Genomic DNA, 21,770 nt, shown 5'->3' on the forward strand with positions numbered 1-21,770 from the left:
TAAATAATAACTTGTTACGAATTTACTAACCCCTCTTCCGTTCAGCAAAAATTAGACTAAATCCATAATTTCTAGACTACATGGAAGAATTCGAGACTTAACTGATGGTAAAATTACTCTCACTTTTGATATGAATTTCATCTTTGAAAAAAATATAATAAATAATAATTACATTTACCACCGTGAAGTTTAAACAAACGAGTGTACAAATACTGAGAGTTGGGAAATCAGGTAGCTTGATTACCAGATCAAGCAAATAGGTAATGCATATTTTATAGTATCGATTATCACTATTTTGAAATACAGACGGTTCTATAACAACATACAATGAGAGATCATTTGTTTGGTCGTGAATAATCATTTTTGATAAGAACAAATTAGGTATTTAACTAATAAACTAAGAAAAAAAGTTAAGCAAATATTAGTGAACAATATTTCTTTGCTTTTTTTTATCATTCAGTGATACTTTAGAATGTAGTATAGATCCATTTTGGTTGGTTTTATGTACCACCTTTCTTCTACATAAGGGGCTAATGATATTAATTAGCTCAGAAAAGCCAAAGTAGAATGAAGTGATATTGGAAACATGCATCTCAAACTATTATTCCTTTAGAAGTTGTGCTAGTACACTGTGTGTATGTGTATATTTCAAATAGTTATGCATCAAGTAAATGAAAATGATGAAATATAGTAAAATTTGAAACAAAAAACTATCATACTAAATTCAGTTTATAATATCAACACTCGTTGTAAGAGTTAGTATTTTCCTGTTGTTGATGTGAGGAATTATCAATAATTCAGTTTTTGTCAATTAGTTATAAGCATTTAGTAAAGTTAGATTACGGCTAGAAGTGGAGTCTAGGACGTCTACTTCGTTCAATTTGGGAAAGATCAGCTAGATGCAGCACCGTTCGAGTACTGACGTGTTCTCGCCAAGAACTGACCCCATTACATATCACTTCAGACGCTAACGCGTTTCCCCTTTAAGCTACTCAATCGAATTGGAAATTCAGAGGCAGATTGATCGTACGTTATCACAAGCTAAATGTGTTGAATTCCACCATCACTTATTAAACCATCAGAATCACCTACCGAAAAGTCGATATATTTATACAACACATTTAAAATAAAAATTACTTCGTATTATAATTAATCCTTTTTCCTTTTTGTACACACAGACAAACAGATAATAGGTAAATTAATAACTAAGGAATATGAAAATAATGGAGTGAAGAAACCACAAAACGACAAAACAGTGCGAAGATGTGACAAAACAAAACTAAACCCATACTAAGCGAAAAAAATAACCAATAACTATAATCAATATCATGCTAGTGTAATAATAATTATTATAACTGAGTGATTTTCAGATCACTTGGTTAATGATCAAAAAGATCGATTCATACGAGCTAAAACTCTTGAAACAGCAAATTAACTGAAGTTGGGTAGAGAGTTTCATGCTATATAGGGGCCATGCTGAGGTGCTCACTGTTGAAGAGCGTCAAACTAAGGTACAGTGCTACAGCCTTGTTGAAATCAAATGGTTCAGGAATAGAAAACCGTCCTTGACAGATGTATTAAGTTTGCAGTAATATATATATATATATATATATATATATATATATATATATATATATATATATATAAAAGCCCAAATCAGATAGTTGGGTGAGAAAACCATATTTTTAACCAACAGCATATATATTTCCTTTGAAGGTGAAGCTAAAGCTTAATTAAAAGCAAGTGCCGCCAGCATCTCTCATTTATCATTTCACGTATGACTAGTTGGCATAGAGTATCAAAATATTACTTTCCAAATAATTAATTGTCTTTTTCTATTTAATGAATAAGTAAACGAGAAATATCCATAGACTGAAATGATTAGGAAATATACATCACACCATGACTAGCAATAGCAAGTCAATTCCTACGTACGTAATGCAAAAACTTCGAGTTATCCATTTGTTATTATAAAGGACAAAACACTTTAGAAATATTAGAAATTTCCATTGTGTAAATCAAAAATACATACATGAGTAAACAATATCAATTTCGATCATATATTTATCAGAAAATGTTTAAGAAATCAAGGGAATTTATAAATCAGTGATAACAGTGAAAAAGGAATACAGTAAAACTTCGTAGTAAGATGACGAATGTATCAATAGTGGTAAGAACAATAACAGTTATTTATCGTACGCTTTTTGATTTTTCCAATGGGGTCCAATCTTGTCTCTTACATATGAAGGAAGTCATATGGATTAGAGTTAACAACCTTAGTTCATGTATTCATAAAAGAAGTGTGCACTACATTTGTACATTTTTTGACTAGAGAAGACCTAAATCTGACCATTTTATTCATTTATATTCAATCCTTTTATAATTTTTTTTGAACTACGTATATGTTTAAACTGATTATTCACACAGTCTCGTATTATGTACACTAACAATTACTATTGTAAACTGTCAATTGAATTCACATCAAAGGTACATGAACGAAAAATACTCTTTTCAATGAATCCACCTACTCAGGTTGGACAGTTATAAATCGGAATTATCATTATTATTTTAACAAGTTTATTTTTTTCATTTTTTGAAGTATTTATTCAAACTGTTATAAATCTTATCACTATTGAACATACATTTATCATCGTCTTACATTGTCATAATTTGTAATTTACATTTATTATGATTAATTATGTAATGCTTTTTCATCTTTATCATTAATTCACAAAATGACTTGATTGATTTTGGATTTATCACATATATGTATAAATGTGGATATCGATATTGCCATATAATAGAATAAAGCGTGATAACAATCTAATCGGAAAAATTAAACAATATTATCAGCCTGTATGTGCTGTTTTAACAGTAAACCCAAATGATCAGTGCTAATTAGATGATCTACGTCTAAAACTGTCATTGCTTTCAAATTCTGAAGAAAAAAAACATCAAAAATCCCCCAAACCAAATGACAATTAATAAAGCGATCCCATCTCCTCATGCACACACACATACATAAATGCAAACGAAGAAAAGGAAAACAAAGACCAATGAAACATACAAAGGAAATAAACATATTTAAAAGACAAACCACCAGATAAACAAATGTTACAACATACTTATATTTCTAGTTGAATGAATCTTTCCGATGGATAAACAAATAATGATGTACAGAAATTAAAAAACGAAATTTACATATGAAAGTATGCATTATGCATTTATATATACAACATTTATATTCATGAATGAGAAGGGAAACGAAAATAACAGTCAGGTATTGGGAATAAATCATCATAGAAGTGCATGGAAAACAAACCAGAAGACAGAAAATCTCATCTATATTACCATTAAATATTTTATTTTTTCTTTATTTTGAGAACATTTGACTCAAAATCTTACATAAAACAGAATTACTGATAACATACTACAATAAATCAATTTATCAAATCAACAAACCTGGTTTTTTAACGACTGGCATACTTTCTCCAGTAATCAACGATTCATCACATGATGTGGATCCAATTAAAATGACAGAATCAACAGGAACTTTTTCACCCGGAAGAATCTTTTTACATAAATATTAAATAAAAATAAAAACAAGATGTGTGGTGAAATTATGTTAGAAAAAAATTTCACGGGATAATAATTTCTCCTACGGAAACGTTTTTCAATCGGCATTAATAATGTAGATGGAAAACGTTTTAATTATTGAGTCAAAGTATCAATTTATATTCTACTCTAGCTGGGTATCATGTCAGTCAGCTACAACGTAGGACCACGCACAAATATGCATAATACAACAGAACACACCTCTATGTGATTGCACTAAGAGGAATGTCAATGAAATTGTCATATAAAGATATATATCAACCAAATACATGATCCATTGTTGTAATGAAACTATAGATTGTCTCATTCTATTTTAACAACTTTTATCTTTAAGTAGTTTTCTATAATACAAACGACACAAGATTCAGATCATAAATAAATGGAATGAGACTGACCTTATATACTGGATGAACTTGTTGATTTGTAACGATGAATTTTAATACTTTTGTTCAAAAAAAATTTAAACGTTTTTTCAGGATTTTAATCACAAAAGAAGTAGAATATGACGCTGGGACAACTGATATATTTTTTTAGGGAAAGATAACTGATAAATTATACTCATTTAGATATTGAAATTGCCAGTTTGGATGCAATTAGATGATTTGGACTTCGTAGATGAACTGACCCTTCCATACACATGAGCAAATGCAGATGAAAACAACTAGTGTAGTAACAGCCTCGACATCAGTACGCCTCAACATACATAGGAGACAAGGCAAGATCTCCATATACAACAAAGAGAACATAAATCCAATCACACTCGATGAAGAAGCTCTGGAAGAGGTGAAAACTTTCAAGTGTCTGGGCAGCAACATCAATGAAGAAGGAGGATCTTATACAGACGCAAATTTGTGGGTTGGTAAAGCAAGAGCCGCATTCATACAGTTGAAGATCATGAGGAACTCAGTACAACTGTCAACCAATGTCGAAGTCACAATCTTCAATACGAACGTCAAGACAGTTCTACAGTACGGAGCTGAAACATCGAGAACTACCACAGCCATCATCAAAATCGTACAATTATTTGTGAACAATTGTCTACAGATGCGTATGTTTGTGTTTACCTAACAACTCATCCAAGAACGTTGTGATAGATGAACTCGATAGATCTTTAGGCAGAGGGACCAGATTTGGGAAATAAACGTAAACACATTTGACCGGTCTAGATTGTTGATCGTACCGGCTAATAAAGAGGACAAAAATCCTGTGATGATAATCACATTGAAACCTGTTTGACTAACATAGTATCTGAAGCTTATCTGGAGCTTAGGAACAACAAAATAGAGACGAAGCAGTTTTTAGATTTAGATGCATTGGTGATGTGATTTTATGTATATATAGCTGAGAAAATATCATGTCACTGAAGTAGTGAGAACACGCCTCACTAGGATTATATTTATCAAGGTCATAATTTAAAATACATCGGACCACCATCCGTAAAGATGATCAGTGAGACCAGTTAAGCAGTATCACGCGACCGTAGCTGCTACCTTGACGCGGTGGTCGGGCTTGCCTATCGTGATGACCCAACCGAGCTATATTGGCTGGAACATATGTTCCTGTAGGTTCGACCATGCCAGACAGGTCGATTGGAGAACGGTAAGACTAAAAGCAGCAACTCAAGGTCTGAGGTCGAAGTCGTACTGCTGACTGTAGAGGGGTGTGACAGCAGTAAAGTGTTTCCCTCAGACAACCAGCAGCTGCAGCGATGCTGCCTTCTCACAAGGAAGAAAGGGGTTAGAAAAGGTCGACCCTAAAAGTGTCACACCTCACCTTACCTCACGGATTTCCGTCTCCGGCGGTAAGGTCCTTTGAAGAATGGAGCTAACACGTCAAAAATCTCCCACAAAAAGGCCGTGTACAACCGACCTCAAACAGTTGTCCCTTGGGCTCTGCGGTCACGCTCCTAGGTTGTTAAAGCCAACATCAATCCAAGTTCCTTAAGAAATACCCTTACACGGTGTGGGCAGCCGGGAAGTGACATCAGCCCTCATACCCGTAACAGCACACGAGACCAAGTTGGTCGCATTCAAATCCTTCATACACTTCCTAATACCTCTCTTATCTCCATGACTAACCCTTCTCATGTCCCTTTATCACCTAGCACTGCTAGGGCAAACGATTCGAGTACGTGGAACGTTATTCCTGGTCTCCTGAAACCACGCTCTAAACTACATGTAGGAGCTTTTATCGTCCGAACACTGTGCCAAATAGGACAACAGGCTTCCTTAGCTAGGACTTTAGAATCCCGCGCCATCGATGTGTGCTGCATCTCCGAAACGCGCATACAGGATCCGAGTAGCGTCATTCATTTGACCTCACCATGCCAAAATAAAGAACCAACTCGATTCACACTTCGTGTATCTGGAAGCCCTGATTCTGCTTCCCGTGGACTCGCTGGCGTAGGTATAGCATTGAGTCCTAGGGCAGAACTAGCTCTCTTAGAGTGGATCCCAGTAGTCAGTCGTTTGTGCGCTGTCCGACTAATCGGAACAATAAAGACTCGGAAAGATAGGGGCACTCGTCGTTGCCTCTTCGTCGTCTCTGCTTATTCTCCCACTGACTGCAGCGCAGATGACGTAAAAGATGAGTTTTACAGAAAGCTCTCCGACCTTCTCCGAAAAGCTAGGCGCTCTGATGTAATAATAGTGGCTGGTGACTTTAATGCTCAAGTAGGTAAACTAAGCGAAAAGGAAAGACACCTGGGTGGATCATATAGTGTCGTGGCTCAAAGAACAGATAATAGCAACCGTCTGTCGCAGACATGCTCAGATAACCGGCTGTTCCTTGCAAATACTAACTTTAAGCATAAGGAAAAACATCTTTTAACATGGCGACCCCCTAATTCGTCCCAACATTGGACCCAAACAGATCACATCGCAATCAGCCACCGATGGAGGGGCTCGATAGAAGACTGTCGCTCATTCTGGAGCATATGCTTAGATTCACATAATGCTCTAGTACGAGCGCGTATTTGCCTGCGTCTTACTGGACGTAGGAAAGACGCTGCAAGGAAATCTCTTAGGGTCCCACTTAATGATAGTCAAGTTAAGAGTATATTTCAGGAAAAACTAGAAAAACAGTTAGGCAGCCATGTATGTGATGCCCACCCCGAGGCAGTATGGAATGATATCCGAAAAGCTGTGGAAACAACAGTGATATCTGCTAGTGCCGTAAACCACAATGTTAGAGGGAAACACTGAATCTCCGCAGCATCTACCGCACTGATAGATGCTCGAAAACTCATTCCATCTGGCTCTGAACATAACGAAGGGCGGAGTCAGCTTAAGCGCAAGCTGACAAGAAGCCTACGCAATGATCGTGAACAGTGGTGGGTAGCGAAACCAAGAGAGATGGAAAAGGCAGAGGCAATAGGTAATAGCAGACAATTGTTCAGACTTGTTAAGGAAACCGGTATTAGGAAACCGACTGTTAGCGAAACAATCTCAGAGAAAGATGGACATATTATACATTCTCAATCCAGGAGATTGGATCGATGGGCAGAACACTTTAGGGATCAGTTCAACTAGCCTTCAGCCACACTTCGGTTACCCACGATCTCCAGCCAACCTGAATGGCAAGTTAATGTAGGTCCTCCGTCCCTTTACGAAGTTGAAAAAGCCATAGGAAATCTGAAACGAGGGAGAGCAGTAGGCCCTGACAGGTTTACTCCTGAGATTTTTAAGGATGGTGGTCCAGTATTAGCAGTGAGATTAACTGAGGTCTTAGGTAGAATTTGGGAACTGGACGTAATCCCATCTGACTGGTCTCAATCACTGATTGTGCCAGTCTATGAGAAAGGATAAAAGTCCTCTTGTGACAATTACAGAGGAATCAGTTTGACTAATATAGTGTCTAAAATATTAGCTTCAATAATAATTCGACGCCTAACCAAAGCTCTTGAAGAACAGACTAGAGAAAACCAGGCTGGTTTTCGACCTGGACGTGGTTGTACAGACCAGATATTCACACTACGTCAGCTTCTAGAACACAGACACAAATTCAGACGCCCCACAATCGTAGTATTTCTCGACCTTAAGGTGGCATTTGACTCTGTTGATCGTGGGGTTCTATGGCAATGTTTTGTCACTGAAAGGAGTACCAAAGAAATACATTAACCTTATAAAGGTTCTCTACTCGAATACAACTGGTAGAGTGAGAGCTTATGGTGAACTGTCATCAGAATTGATTACCTCAAGTGGCGTTCGTCAGGGCTGTCCACTCTCTCCATTCTTGTTTAACTTTGTCGTTGACGTACTTTTAGAGATAACACTTTCCTCGTCTAGATTTCCAGGGGTTGAACTTCTACCGGGAGGTTCACTTATTGACTTAGAATATGCCGATGACATAGTTTTATTTGGCGAAGACGCTGACAAAATGCAGTCTTCTGATCACTCTAAGCACAAATGCAAGCATATTCGGGATGCGATTCTCCCCCTCGAAATGAAAAATGTTGATTCAGGATTGGGTTGCATTGACACCCGAACTAATGATAGGAAGTGAAGTAGTTGAGTGTGTCGACCGCTCCACTGATCTTTGAAGTCTCATCAGCCCTTGTGGTCTGGTATGTGACGAAATCTCAGCACGGATACAGAAGGCTCGACTAGCTTACTTTTGTCAACTTGCGTCATTTATGGCGTAGGCGAGATATTCGTCTATCAACCAAAGGACGTGTTTACTGCGCAGCAGTTCGTTCCGTCCTACTTTATGGCAGTGAAACATGGCCGGTAAGAGTAGAGGATATTCGTACGTTACTAGTATTGATCATAGGTGTCTTCGAAATATTGCTCGTATATCCTGGGACCATCGAGTAAGTGACGCAGTTGTTAGGAAACTGGTACTAGGTAAGGATGGCAAATCAATTGATAACGTAGTGAAACTTCATCAGTTGAGATGGCTGGGACACGTGTTACGTATGCCCAACCACCGACTGCCTCGATGTGCGATGACATGGCTCAAAATCGCTTGCAATGGCGCAAGTGCATCCACTCTTTGCGTTCTCCCAAATTCTAATCTCCTGAATTCTTCATGTCCCTTTTTTCACTCTTTCCAAATTTATTCCACTGCATTATACTCCTTGAATAACATCTTCAAGCCCTAATGTTTCCGATTACTGTTTATACTCTTACTACTTCTACCACTACGGAATTCGACTCGGCAACTGCATCTCTGTGCTAGTATGGTATGGCAACTCGAACTGATGTACGTACGTACGAAGTTCTACGTTGTTACTGACTGGCCTTTCACAATCTCCAATAACAGTGAAAGAGAAGTTTGATAGAGTGAGCTAATAAGACATCCGTGAAGTTTTAAGCACAGGCGATTTGTCAATAAATAGCTTGCACCTATAGGGAATGAGACATTTAGTATTGGTGGCTTTACTACCAAAGTGACAGGCATAGATACGAATCAACGTGAATACGCTCTCAATTCGATTTAGTGAATAAATTTCCTTCTCATCCTCACCATTTTCACTCGAGTAGCCATATGGGCTTCCATATCAGTATCGAAATCGAACACCATATAGCACATCACAAGGTTACATATAACAAAAGCTGAATCCTCATTTTCATATATATTTATCATATTTGATTACTAGACTTTTCATGATAAAAGAATGAATGCAAAAAAGACACATTATAATTACCTTGATGATATCGTTTTGATGAACCAATTCAATTGGGATACGTTTTTCGATCCCACTAGCAAATAAATTTGTTGGTAAATTTTTTGTTTGCTGTTGTAAGGTATCTTCTAATTTCTGTTTTTCTGTCGGTGATAAGTCAATGAGAGTAGCTTCTTTAGCATGTAAGGAGAGTAATTTAGTAAGCGCTTCGGATGTTTTACCCTAATAATTATTAAATAATAATAAGTATTAAACATTGAAAAGATAATATTAGGTGATGAATATTAAAGAAAAATCGTAAATCTCAAAAAATACTATTGGTATGATCTGTCAGTCCGATTTAATGGACTAATAGTGGAGACTCTCTGAGAGACAGAGATCACGAGGCGTTGGAAAATGCACCTTCAAAAAATCAAACGAATATGTACAGAGATTATGCATATATTTATGTGACGGTAAAGTAGTTTAAATTGAGATATGTGAGAGGTGATGATTTAAGCCATATGAACGACCTCAATCCTTGTCCTGTACACCGAATAGTGGGAAATCAGTGGCTTCTAGCTTTTTTTGGTTTTTATAACATAATCTGTGATTTTTGACTAAAAATACGTCTGCGACGTATGCCGATGAGCCATCTGTAGTACCCTGGTGACGCTAGTATAGTTGTAAAAGGTTGGATCTATAACGCGTCGGTGAGAGCACTTTTGCTCTATGCTTGTGGAAACTGACATCTCCGAGTTGAGGATGTCAAACGATTCTCTGCGTTTGATTATCGTTATCTTTGACTGATTGCTAACATCCAGTGGCGACACCATGTTAGTAATGCAGAGGATCGGCAATGGGTGTTTGGGCAGAGGTGATGATTCAGTTGGTGTCACTATCTTGAAACATCGACTTTGGCTGCTTGGACATGACCTACGAATGTCACCCCAGAGAATATCACGTCGTGCATTGTTTCCCGACTCTGAGACTAGTTGGAAAAAGCGGAGATGTGGTCAGTGTATGATATGATGTCGTGGTACGAAAGAAAGCTGTACAGTGATGGGTTCTATGGGTCCTTCACGACTCCCTGCTTAAGGTTCTAGAGATAGTCCCACACCGTGGCTTGAGAAGTTATGAGAAATGGCTCAGAAAAGAAACCAGTGGCGATCCTGCTGTAAATTTTTTTTACTCGTTACATAAGAGTGAATGTAACTTCTTTAACTGACCGCATTCTTTCTGGTTGTATTTTTCCTAACTGGACTGTTTCTCATATTATTTTATTATTACTATTTCGCTTTCACACACTAATTTCTATTGATTATTGTTCCTTTTCATTATGATCACTTTACTTTTCCTACTTCTTCATAAACTTGGTGAACTCTTGTACTAATGTTTATTTGTTCAAATAAAGAAATATGGGCTCAACACAACAGAAAGCAAAGATTTTTTATCATATAAATATGAGTGACCTTGGATTTTTAAAAACTCAAAAACGATTTTACGCTTAATGAACATTTGCATGTTTGACCAACTAGATCAACAGACAAGATCCTTCTCATGTCGAATTCTAAAATTTTTTTTGAAAAGAGGCTGGCTGTTTTAATATATTTTAAGCAGAATTCATAAATCTTATGAGTGCTTTCATTTATTTAAACACATAAACGTTGATACAAGGCGGAACCGAATATATCTATAAGCCACACTTCATCATTCAATTTGTGTGAGGGCTAGAGTATTACCTGGATGGTCAAACCGAAGCAGGAGGTTTTTTTAGGGGATTTTTAAGGATGGTTGTTGAGACTTTTAACCTACTACCATAACTTTATGTTTCAATCTCGAATCTACATCTATAAACTTTAGTTAAATGGTAGCATGACTATTCTCTTACACACACATACAGTATAGTTCAAAGCTGAGTTAATGAACAAATAAGCTTGACAAATGAGTTAAGCTTGTGACTAACCTCACTATGGCAGATTTAGAAGAAAACCTACACATATTGAAGTATAGTAAAAGCATGTCAAGATTGATAGATAGATAGATAACTCAAAGAGTTGACAAATGTACTCCGACAAAACGATAATAATTTTTTTAAATGCACATTTATGGTTCAAAAAGTTTGATTAAAATGAATAAATCATACAGGTAAAAAAAAGGAAGCAATGTTTTACCTTCGCAATATGCTCTAACCAACGACCTAATGAAACAAACACGAGTAACATTGGTGATGTTTCAAATACAGTACGTGGACTATGCTGCCAGCGATTCAATATTGCAATTAATAAAATAACGACAGAATATAAATATGAAATCGTTGTAGCTATTACAATTAAAACATCCATATTTGCTATACCATGTGTTAATGATTTGTATGCATGAATATAAAAATAGCGACCACCAAATATCTGGAGTAAAAAATGAAATAGAAAAAGATAATATAATAACACCACCAGTAATGACCATGTGAAATCACTTAGTCGAATAAGGCATCTAAAATTATTACACTCATTTAGAGATGTAATGGTAAAAAGTTTAACTTTGTATTGAGTTGTGGGTGAGTACGACTGTGGTAAAACACTTATCAAATGTTTCATGGTTTAAAATGAATCCTGAGTTAAAGACAGATAAGTTGTGATGAAAACTATCTTTAAAATGAACAAACTTCAAAAACTTCATATCTTAATATCAAGAAATACAATGATGTGAACGAAGATAGGGTTATCCGTCAGATTCAATGTCCAATAAATATGATGTGCATTCAACAATTTCACAGTCAGTTTTCGATTCATTTAGTGGATGACTGAAACATATTAGGATGTAATTTTCATTAAAAATTTTGTTCCCAAGTCTAACTTTCACTATATTTGCATTTATCATTCAGCATAATGGGCTGCGCTACACTGAACTTATTTATGACAAAGAGTTGAAATAAAGTCCTTAGTGAAAATGCCACTATAAAATATTCACTACTTACTCATTCAATAAACGAAAAAAATAATGATAGAAATCGGTGAATACAACACATTTGTTGAGAAGTGAAAACATTAATGTAAAATTCTGCTTTAATGAATAGTATAACCGTTTTAAAATGGTCGCGATTAAAATTGAATAATTATACGTTAACTAATCATTGTAGATTAGAGAGAGAGAAAAAAACATTGACACAGTTCACTGTTTTATTACAATTTTACATATATCACTGACCACTAGCGTTACAATTTGATTAAGTAAATTAAACATTGGAATACAACTAGATTATTCATTGATGAAGAGAAAATAAACACTGACTACATAGAGAAATGGATAATCGAAATAAATCAGGGAATAATTTATGAAAAATATTTTTCTAGAAATTACAATTTAACCTGATTATTCATGGAAATAAAATGAAACAATGTGATTTATAGTTTCCGTGAAATAGGTCAACGTAAAATAAATATATTGGTACATCAAGTTAAGTCTGTTTACATTATTATTATTATTATTATTATTATTATTATTATTATTATTATTATTATTATATTGAATAAAGAACAGGTACAAGTATTAAACAACACCTGACCTAATGTATAAATTGTATATCGTCAATTTAAGCTGCTATAAATTACACAGAGAAAAGAACCAGTAACCAAAATACATAAAAACAGTATTATAAAATTGACATAGGGTGAACGACCAGACAAATAAAGTCAATATATTGTTGTATAAGTCTAATTTATTTTATTCTTATTCTATATACTATAAGAAATTACCGTTATTCTATCTATACGATAAATTCAATCAGTGTGAGTAATGATCAAATACGCGTAAAACTGATCAATCGAAATAAGAGGGATTTTAAGGAATAAATATTTATTGAAATCACGAACCGTTCAATGTTAGACTACTACTGAAAACTTGAAAGCATAGGACGGTAGTTTCGATTTGGAGTAGGATTCGTCAACAATACAAACCCATGTGCAACTAGAACCCAGGACCTAACGTCTAGACCATTGAGTAGATGCTCATTTAACGTTTTTGAGGTTCAGCTTCAGTCATTCCATAGTCTTCGGTGAGTAACTGTATCACATCCAACATGGTTTGACTTCACTATTCGCGGTTTCTCACTAGATCTCCGGGAATTTCCTCTCGAAGCCAGTCGCCAGCGAGCAAATGATAACTATCGATAAGAGTTTGCAAAGATTGCTGAATTATATTGAAATCATAACAGCTCAGTAGTCTAACCTAATGATATTAGGTTCACTTTCCGCCAGTAAAACGTGGATTTATCATTGTTAAGAAGCACCACATTAAAATGAGATGGTCATCCAATGTTTCCAGGCTTCAATACTGGTCTAATTTAGATCGGTTCATGATTTCAATAAAGTTTCACAATCTGCGCAACCCAATAATGTTCCTATCCTGAATTTGTTGTTCGTGGACTATATGAATATACACGTTCAAGGCTAAGAAATGATACAAACATACAGAGCCATGATATTATACTATTTTTTATACAATGCACCGTGTAAGGTTTTGAACAAATGTCTATTACCAACTAGCCGCTGGTGTTTGAAATGTAGTCACCGAATAGTTACAGTTTTCAGAAGCTAATTATTATTTCACAATGACGAATCTCAAACAAAATTTTAAAAAGATCGAAGGTCCTGGGTTTGATTTCCATATGCAGAGTCGTGGATGTACATTATCGAGGAGCCCCACAATAGAAAAAAAGACCGTCCAGCACATCCAAATCTCAATGGTTGTCAAACCTAAATCAGTTCAACAATCTCCCCAATTCCATACCGTAAACTAAAAGCATTAAATAAATCATAAAGTGGGAGCTATTGTTATGTAGAAATGTTGCATAGAATTGCCAAACATAAACATAAAACTTTCATTTAGCCTTTGGACTAATTAGAATCTAACGGTACTGTACACGTTACATATGGTATTGTGAGTGTGTGTGAACAGATGAAAAGCCAAAAAGCAATTGATTAGGTTTCTCTTTTCTCAAAGAAGTAAACTAAAACTAACGTTAGCAGTGAATGGTGAAGGTTACACTCATTAAACTATGCAAAATCGTTAAGGATCAGCTTACTGATATTACGAACGGTGCTGACTAAGATTATTTAGTCGATATTAAAGTAATTAACGCTGTTCATAAAATCTATCTCTATACTGTTAATCGTCACACGTTAACATTATAGATTAAAATTCTGTGATTGATTATGTCATGAATGACCACCACCATTATCACTGTGAAGTGAATACGTAAACAGGTTAGGAATGAAACAATAGCTTTCTAAGTATTTTAATTGTCACTAAATATATTTAAAACATTACTGATACATTAGTAAAAACAATGAATGTATACAGTTCAGGTGATATACAAAAGATTTTGCGCAACACGGTTAAAGATGTATATATAACTGTAGTAATCTAGAAGTGCTGCATTTTGTTTTATAATTTGAATTTTTACTTTTAGTGCGAGGATAACCATTTTTTCCTAATGCTCAATAAAAGTGTAATATCTAACGTTTCCGAGCTTTTTTCTGTTTGCCTAGGGAGTGAATTCTGAATATGAAGGCATAATTTTTACTGGTGATCTCATTTCAATCAGTTAAATCTATCTACATGTATTTACTATGAACCTCCCAATGTAACGCATTCCAACTTACCAGATGAGAGAAGTAAACAAAATGAAAGAGGTTGAAATGGTATCCTCAGTGAAAATTACAGTCTTGTAAACAGCAGTCACTCACTAACTGAACAGGAAAGCGTCTGAGAATGCTCTATTGTACACATTTATTAAGTATTGAAAAAATAGGTGCGCTACACAGTCATAGGTCACTATCCTATAGCTTAATTTTATACCCAAGAGGTTCACTCATGAGGTGATAACGCATAACAATTGCTATGACCTTTGCTTTTCTCTTATTAGATGTTACATCCCTTAATATCATCATTTGTTTTGTATTTTAAGAGATCACTGACAGAAAATTAGTAGTAGTGTGGTGTGTGTTATTGATGTCGACAGATATAAGTATTATGCACCACCACCTGAAAGTGGAATGCCTAGTAGCAAAAGGCTGAGAATATCGAAGAGAAGAAAAAGCGAACAGAGAGTGATTGATATGGAAACAAAAAACAACAAGAAAGTCTGAGAAAATTGATGGATATTTTGCAAATGGAGTATTTACTATATGGTTCCCAGATTCTACCAATATATTCTATAATGTTTTATTAAAATACATCTAGTTATCCCCCACTGATGTTCTCGTTCACCACAGTAGTATCATATGTTTTTATAGAGACAGTGAAATACTGTTTTACGAAATGCTAGTCCATTATTTCTTATCATGAATCTAAGGTAAATATGATTGAAGTGCCTATGGTTGTATACCATTAAAATATGCTAGGATTCTGTAAAAAATTGTAGATTTAAGATTTGATCGTTTACTGTTCAACTGAGAAATGCTATGAGATTTAATGAAATGTATATGCATCTATGTTGTACACGCTTAATCGAGATATAGGCGTTGTTTAAAATGAGCTTAAGAAATTTCATTCATTATCTACAAAATAAGCTGGAAAAAAGAATGAATTGATACACTCTATATATATAATTTTAATAAGAGATAAATATGATTATTTTTCTAGATGTACTCATAATCTTTAAAAGACGACTTAATATATCACATAAAGGGATTAATAAATCGATACCTTCAATCAAGAAAATATAAAATTGTAGAGAAATGAACATATCTCATTTATTTATTGATTAGAATTAGTGAGTTAGTTACTAATTATTTTTAATATATACAAGTTGTACTTTCCTTTCAGATACATGTTTATAATAATAATAATAGTCATGGCATTTATACAATCTCGAAGAAACCTTTGGTACTTTGAGATTTCGAGCCCTTTAGGTCAGCATCACATTAAGAGCCCTCTAAGTTAACCTACTGCAATCATCAGTGATCTCCGTTATGTTTAGGTTTTTCTGACGACTTGATTCAAATATGTAAAATGAAGCTGAATTATTCTATTATGTTGAATAAAACTTAGTTAAAGTTGTCTTTCTTCATTGACAGACTTTGGTGAGGAATCAGAAAAAAATAATTGGTTATGATGATAAAATGAGTATAGTCGATTACTAAATTAAATTATCAGGCTCTACAGTTACAAGTCCATAATTATGATATTTTACAAAGGCCAAAATAAGGCATGTACTAATGAATTAGACAATGTTGTATGTTGAAAATGGTGAACGTTTGCATCTGTTACGACATAAATACCTCAAAATTGTGTTATTTGCAAGTTAGAAAGGTCATTTAATAAAGGTCAGAATGATTTGGAGTAGTGTCCGGTCATAATCGGTAGAATAGTATAATATAGCAAAATTGAAAATGCGAAAATCGTGTGAAAAAAATGCATAGTAGGAGAATTTCATCTTGTCAATTGAGATAATAATGATAATAGCAATGGTAATAATATTGTTGCCCTCTCAAATATTCTTCATTTTTGAATATTCTATGGGGATTTTTAAACTGTTGAATTAAATTAATGAATGTATTGAGCATTAGATAAGGGAAATAAAATTATACCATTAATCATTAGATATAGTCTAAGATAATTGAAAGGAATCAGCAAGAAACTTTGAATGAAATGTTTTAGCATACTAGTAACATTGTTGAGGAAACCTATATTTCACATTCATTTAGCCTTCAAGTAATAGACGTTACTATTAGGAATAAAGCACAACAATTGCTGGTGAACAAGGTGATCTCCAGTGCTGTTAGAGGCATATGGGCGACTTTCACTTCCCGGTTTCCCACAGCGAAATAGGATACCTCTTTCTGGTGTATTGGAAATGAAAACAGGATTATCACGGATATTGACGAACTAAGAGTGAGGGCGCAGAGCCAAATGGATAAGTGCTTAAAGTTGGTTACATGCGGCTATTTTGGTGGTTTTTGATGTGTTAGCTCTGTGTTTCAAAAGGCTTTACTTCAGGAGATGGAACTCCGTAGGGCAAAGTGAGATGTGATACTTTTAGGGTCGACCTTTCCTAACTCCGTTACGAGAAGGCAGCATTATTGCAGATACTCGTTTTTTGACGGAAACACCTTATTGCCGACACAACCCAGTACAGTCAGCAGTACGACTTCGCCTTCATATCTTAAGTTCTTGCCTTTCATCTTACTGTTCTCCAGCTGACCTGTTTAAGTCTGGCATTGCAGGGTCCAAAGGAAGCGTTACAGTGATTAAAGCTCAAATTAGTCATCATGATAACCAAACCCAACCATCATAGAGTAACAGCCACGGTCGAGTTGATCAACTGGTTGACAATAATTTATAAGTTTATATTGTTTATCTTAAATAGAAATGGTGAGTAGTATAAGAACAGATTGAAAGAATGCTAGGGGTGACCCAAAACATGGTATAAGATCTGAGCCATGTTAGGAGTAGTAAACCTCTTCGTTCAGATCGAGAGGATTGCAATGTATGATTAGGCACCATAGCTGTTAAATGTTTTAAAAACGGTTGGAGTGGTTTAGTAAAGTTTTTAGTGTCCCTCTTTTTCTTTGTGGCTATTGTGATATGATAGGTGGCTACTTAACCGATACATATGAGTCAGGTTCTGAGCTATTTATAAGACAATATTTTAGATGACAAAAGAAGACATATCGATGGTAACAAAGTTCACCTACCTGTATTGGTGTAGCTAATAAAAACATTAACATATTTTCAACTGACAATCCAGGTATTATCATAGGCGTAGTAAAATAGTGTATTGTATGTTCGTTTGTAAGATTTGAATTATTTAGAACATTCTGTTGTTGACCATTAATTGATATTTCACGAAAATGTACTGGACAACTTTCTGGTACATAATGTGGCCATAATAACATGAAAATAATCATAATCATCATTGTTGGAATAGCAAAAACTAAACTGAAATAAAATGAACTACGCCATCTAGACAATTTCAGTTATGTATGTTTTTATAATAATAAAAATAAATAAATAAATAATGATATTAGACGTTAATTTATAAGAAATTTATTATAAGATTATATACATAAATACATCGTGATATTTTGTTATCTAAACAGATACGAAGATAGATTTGTTTTTTAGAAGAGAGAGGAGACATGTCGAACAATTCTCGATAGGTTAAATCATGCTGAAAGATTACATGGACCTTATTTTATCACCAAGCCAATTAGCAAATAAAAAGTGTAGAATCCATCTGTTGATGCATCTTGATCCTTTTTTTCTCCTACCCAAATACTGGGCTAGTCAGGGATTCAAAAAGCATAGAATAATCACCAAATAGAACTGGCAGATTGTGACATGACTTCTGTTATAAGTGAAGTATGGTCACACAATATTGTGGATTAGTTGAACTTAGAAATTAACACCGTTTGATGCCCGCTCAGTGGTCTAGCGGTTAGTCGTTTGGGTGTGAGATCGCAGGTCCTAGATCCTGGATGGACACTGCTGAGGAGTCGCAGACTAGGACGGAACAGCCGTCCAGTGTTTCCAGGTTTTTAATGGTGGTCTAACATGATTCTCCATGAGATTCAACAACCTCCACAACCCTATAATTACAACTGTTAAGTAATTAAGTAATCTTTTAGCTGGGGAGTTTGATAAATCAATTTAATTTTGGGAACTATGGAGCTCTGAATAGTTATTTTATCCTCACTCACAGATGGACAGCAGTTTCAATCAACGAACTTATTAACCAGGATTGAATTCTTGTCCTTCAAGTCTTGTGGTGGCCGATCCTGTGAGATTTATAGTTTATAGTTTAAGATACTACCACTGAGTTACCCAGGTCGCGACTTTCTGTAGGAATGAAATATATTTAAGAGTTACTGATTACTAAGTTGTGAACAACGTCATGTTTGTCCAGTTCCTTTAGTGCTGATAGAATTCTATAGATTATGTGTGCAATATAACGACTAGCCTAATTTGCTCAACACCATGTGTACTAAATGTTGAGTATTTTACTCACCTTACTTCAATTGACTGGGCCGATCATATCACCTTAGATATAAATTATTTTCTGATGATTATATTCTAGTACCATTGAGTGACATTTCGAAGAAATGTTGAAATAAATAATATCTACATTGAATGTTAATTTCTAGACTTAAACTCAGATTCTTTCAAAAATTAATTAACGCGTAGGTTTGTATGTACTAGAAACACTTATTGTGTAAACGCTGGAGACAAGGAGAGAGGGAGAGACATTGGTCGAGATTGTGGCAAAATCAGCTGGAACAAATTTTAAACTTGGAAAAATCTCTACACTAAAATAATTAACATTAAAGTTGAGATATGTCGCGTATATTTCCACGTAATAGCAAAGCCAAAACAAAAATAAAGTCAATGACTAAACACATTAGGTATATATATATATATGACATACCTAAGTAAGGAACTTGATTCATGCAAATTCTGTTCAGGTCGACATAAAACTGGTTGATAACCTAGATTCTAAAAATAAAAAAGAAACTGGGGGTCATAACAGAATACGGAAAAATTACAACACACATACTCATTATACATCAATATAATTAGTTGTTTTATGTTATTATTAGTAAATGCAATATTTGTTGAACGATTCTAGTGAAGATAAACTGATTTGTAGGAGGTCAATGGATGATGACTACCGTTTACAAACTAAACCAATCTCCAGAAGAATACCATCTAAACTATAATAATCAGTTAACTAGGGGTTTATTTGCAGATAAGTCCCTGCAATTTTAATGAGTAGTTGAGACCGGAATAGTTCCATCACCAGGTACCATGAGACTGTATCTTCTGACGTTGGTTAACTGTCTTGTGGATTAGACTTATAGATTAAAGACTCAAGTTGTCTCCTGAAAAAACCGCAGCTTCGCTTTGAGTGTCCATCCAATATCCCACACCAAACACATGATATAACAAAAAAATTATGGTCGTATATTGACCTAATATGCATCATTAATTCGCTGAAATCATGAACCGATCGATGTTAGACCACCATTAAAAACCTGGAAGCACTGAACGGCTGTTTTATCCTAACATGGGACTCCTCAGAAGTGAGTATTCAGGATCCCGCGCGCGGGGTTTCAGCCCAGGACGGGGTCGCAGATGCACACTGCTGAGGAGTCCATACTAGGACGAAACACCCGTCTAGTGCCCCCAGGTTTTCAACGGTGGTCTAATATCGATCGGTTCATGACCTAAATGAAATCCAAAAATCTCCACAATCCCAAACTGAAAATTATTAATTTGATCAAATTTAAACCAACGAGTAGGTGTATGTGTAAGTATAACCATCAAGTCATAGCCAATACCAACTGAAAAAAGGTTCTGGCAACCTGTCACAAATAGTAGATGGATTGGCAAGAAACGAAACATTAAGGACTGTACGTCAAGACTAATGAGGGAACATTTCACAATCATTAAGGATACTGGTACAATCCAACTAACAAGTTTTTGACATAAAACTGAATTGATGCATTGGCAAAAATTTTTTGTGCCAAACTAATGCGGTCATAATACTAATTTTAGATTGGATATAAACTTTGTTTTAAAAAAAAATAAATATAAACCATACAAAAAAGGAATTCAAATAACTGATTAAAGTGTTTCATTTTAAAATTACTATATTGAAATATAGATGATATACAACTGAGTCAAAATTCCAGAAATTACATACGCGCATACATATTGATAGAGAGAATTTAGAACATTTAAACTCATTATATTATCTACAATCTAATGACAATTGATGAAACATTACAGTAAATACACACAGAAAAAAACATACTTCAATTTGTTTTATCAGATCACGAGGTCCAATTTCATTCAGATTGTATACAATACGAAGACATTTTGTTTTTAAGTCTAAAGAAGCACTATATACACCTTTAATTTTGTTTAGTGTAGATTCAATTGTTGTACATTCAGAAGGATTAGCTGATAGTTCATGGATCTGAAAATAATTATAGGGAATTAAGATGGATATGAAAGAGAGAGAGAGAGAGAGAAATACACCTATCCAAATACGTTGACAAAACTATATTTCAGACATACTCAACAATTACATTCTGCTTCGGGACAAATATGTCAAAACATCATAGTTCTTTGAAAAAAATTGTTAGCCCACACAGAAAATATTACTGGTTGGTAATTTCGACGTACATTACACACAAGAGGACAACACAATGTCGAAAATTCCTTGAAATCGACGTTACCTCACTGATGCATAAATTAGTGTGTTTGTGTCTGTTATAAAATCCAATAATTCTAATTATTTTATAAACTCATTTATGAGGTACAAATTCATGTACTCGGTTTTGAACCACATTCCAAGTGTGAAGGCTGGTAATATTATCTGGTCTCGCAAGCCGAAGTACGTTTAGTGGGGTTCAAACCTGCAACTTATCAGTTGAAAGTCGAACCCCCTCCTAGTCAATAAACCACTGTTCCACTTGTTATTTCTTTTTAAAACATTAGATCAAGTTATAACTTGTGACTGGGTGTCATTCATCGACATTAT

General features: G+C 34.8%; 1 protein-coding gene across 1 annotated transcript in view; it reads right to left on the reverse strand.

Annotated features, from left to right (window-relative positions):
- ATP7B (ATPase Cu transporting protein 7B) overlaps positions 1-21,770 on the reverse strand; it is a 60,780-nt gene that overhangs the window by 29,178 nt on the left and 9,832 nt on the right. Inside the window, exons 7-12 of the mRNA XM_051219312.1 lie at positions 21,039-21,203; positions 19,650-19,717; positions 17,920-18,187; positions 11,395-11,628; positions 9,263-9,463; positions 3,463-3,571 (exon numbers count right to left, since the gene is read on the reverse strand). Coding sequence (XP_051066171.1) covers positions 3,463-3,571; positions 9,263-9,463; positions 11,395-11,628; positions 17,920-18,187; positions 19,650-19,717; positions 21,039-21,203 — 1,045 coding nt within the window. The remainder of the gene's footprint in view (positions 1-3,462; positions 3,572-9,262; positions 9,464-11,394; positions 11,629-17,919; positions 18,188-19,649; positions 19,718-21,038; positions 21,204-21,770) is intronic.

This window comes from Schistosoma haematobium, chromosome 4, assembly GCF_000699445.3.
Source record: "Schistosoma haematobium chromosome 4, whole genome shotgun sequence".
NCBI classification, from domain to species: domain Eukaryota; kingdom Metazoa; phylum Platyhelminthes; class Trematoda; order Strigeidida; family Schistosomatidae; genus Schistosoma; species Schistosoma haematobium.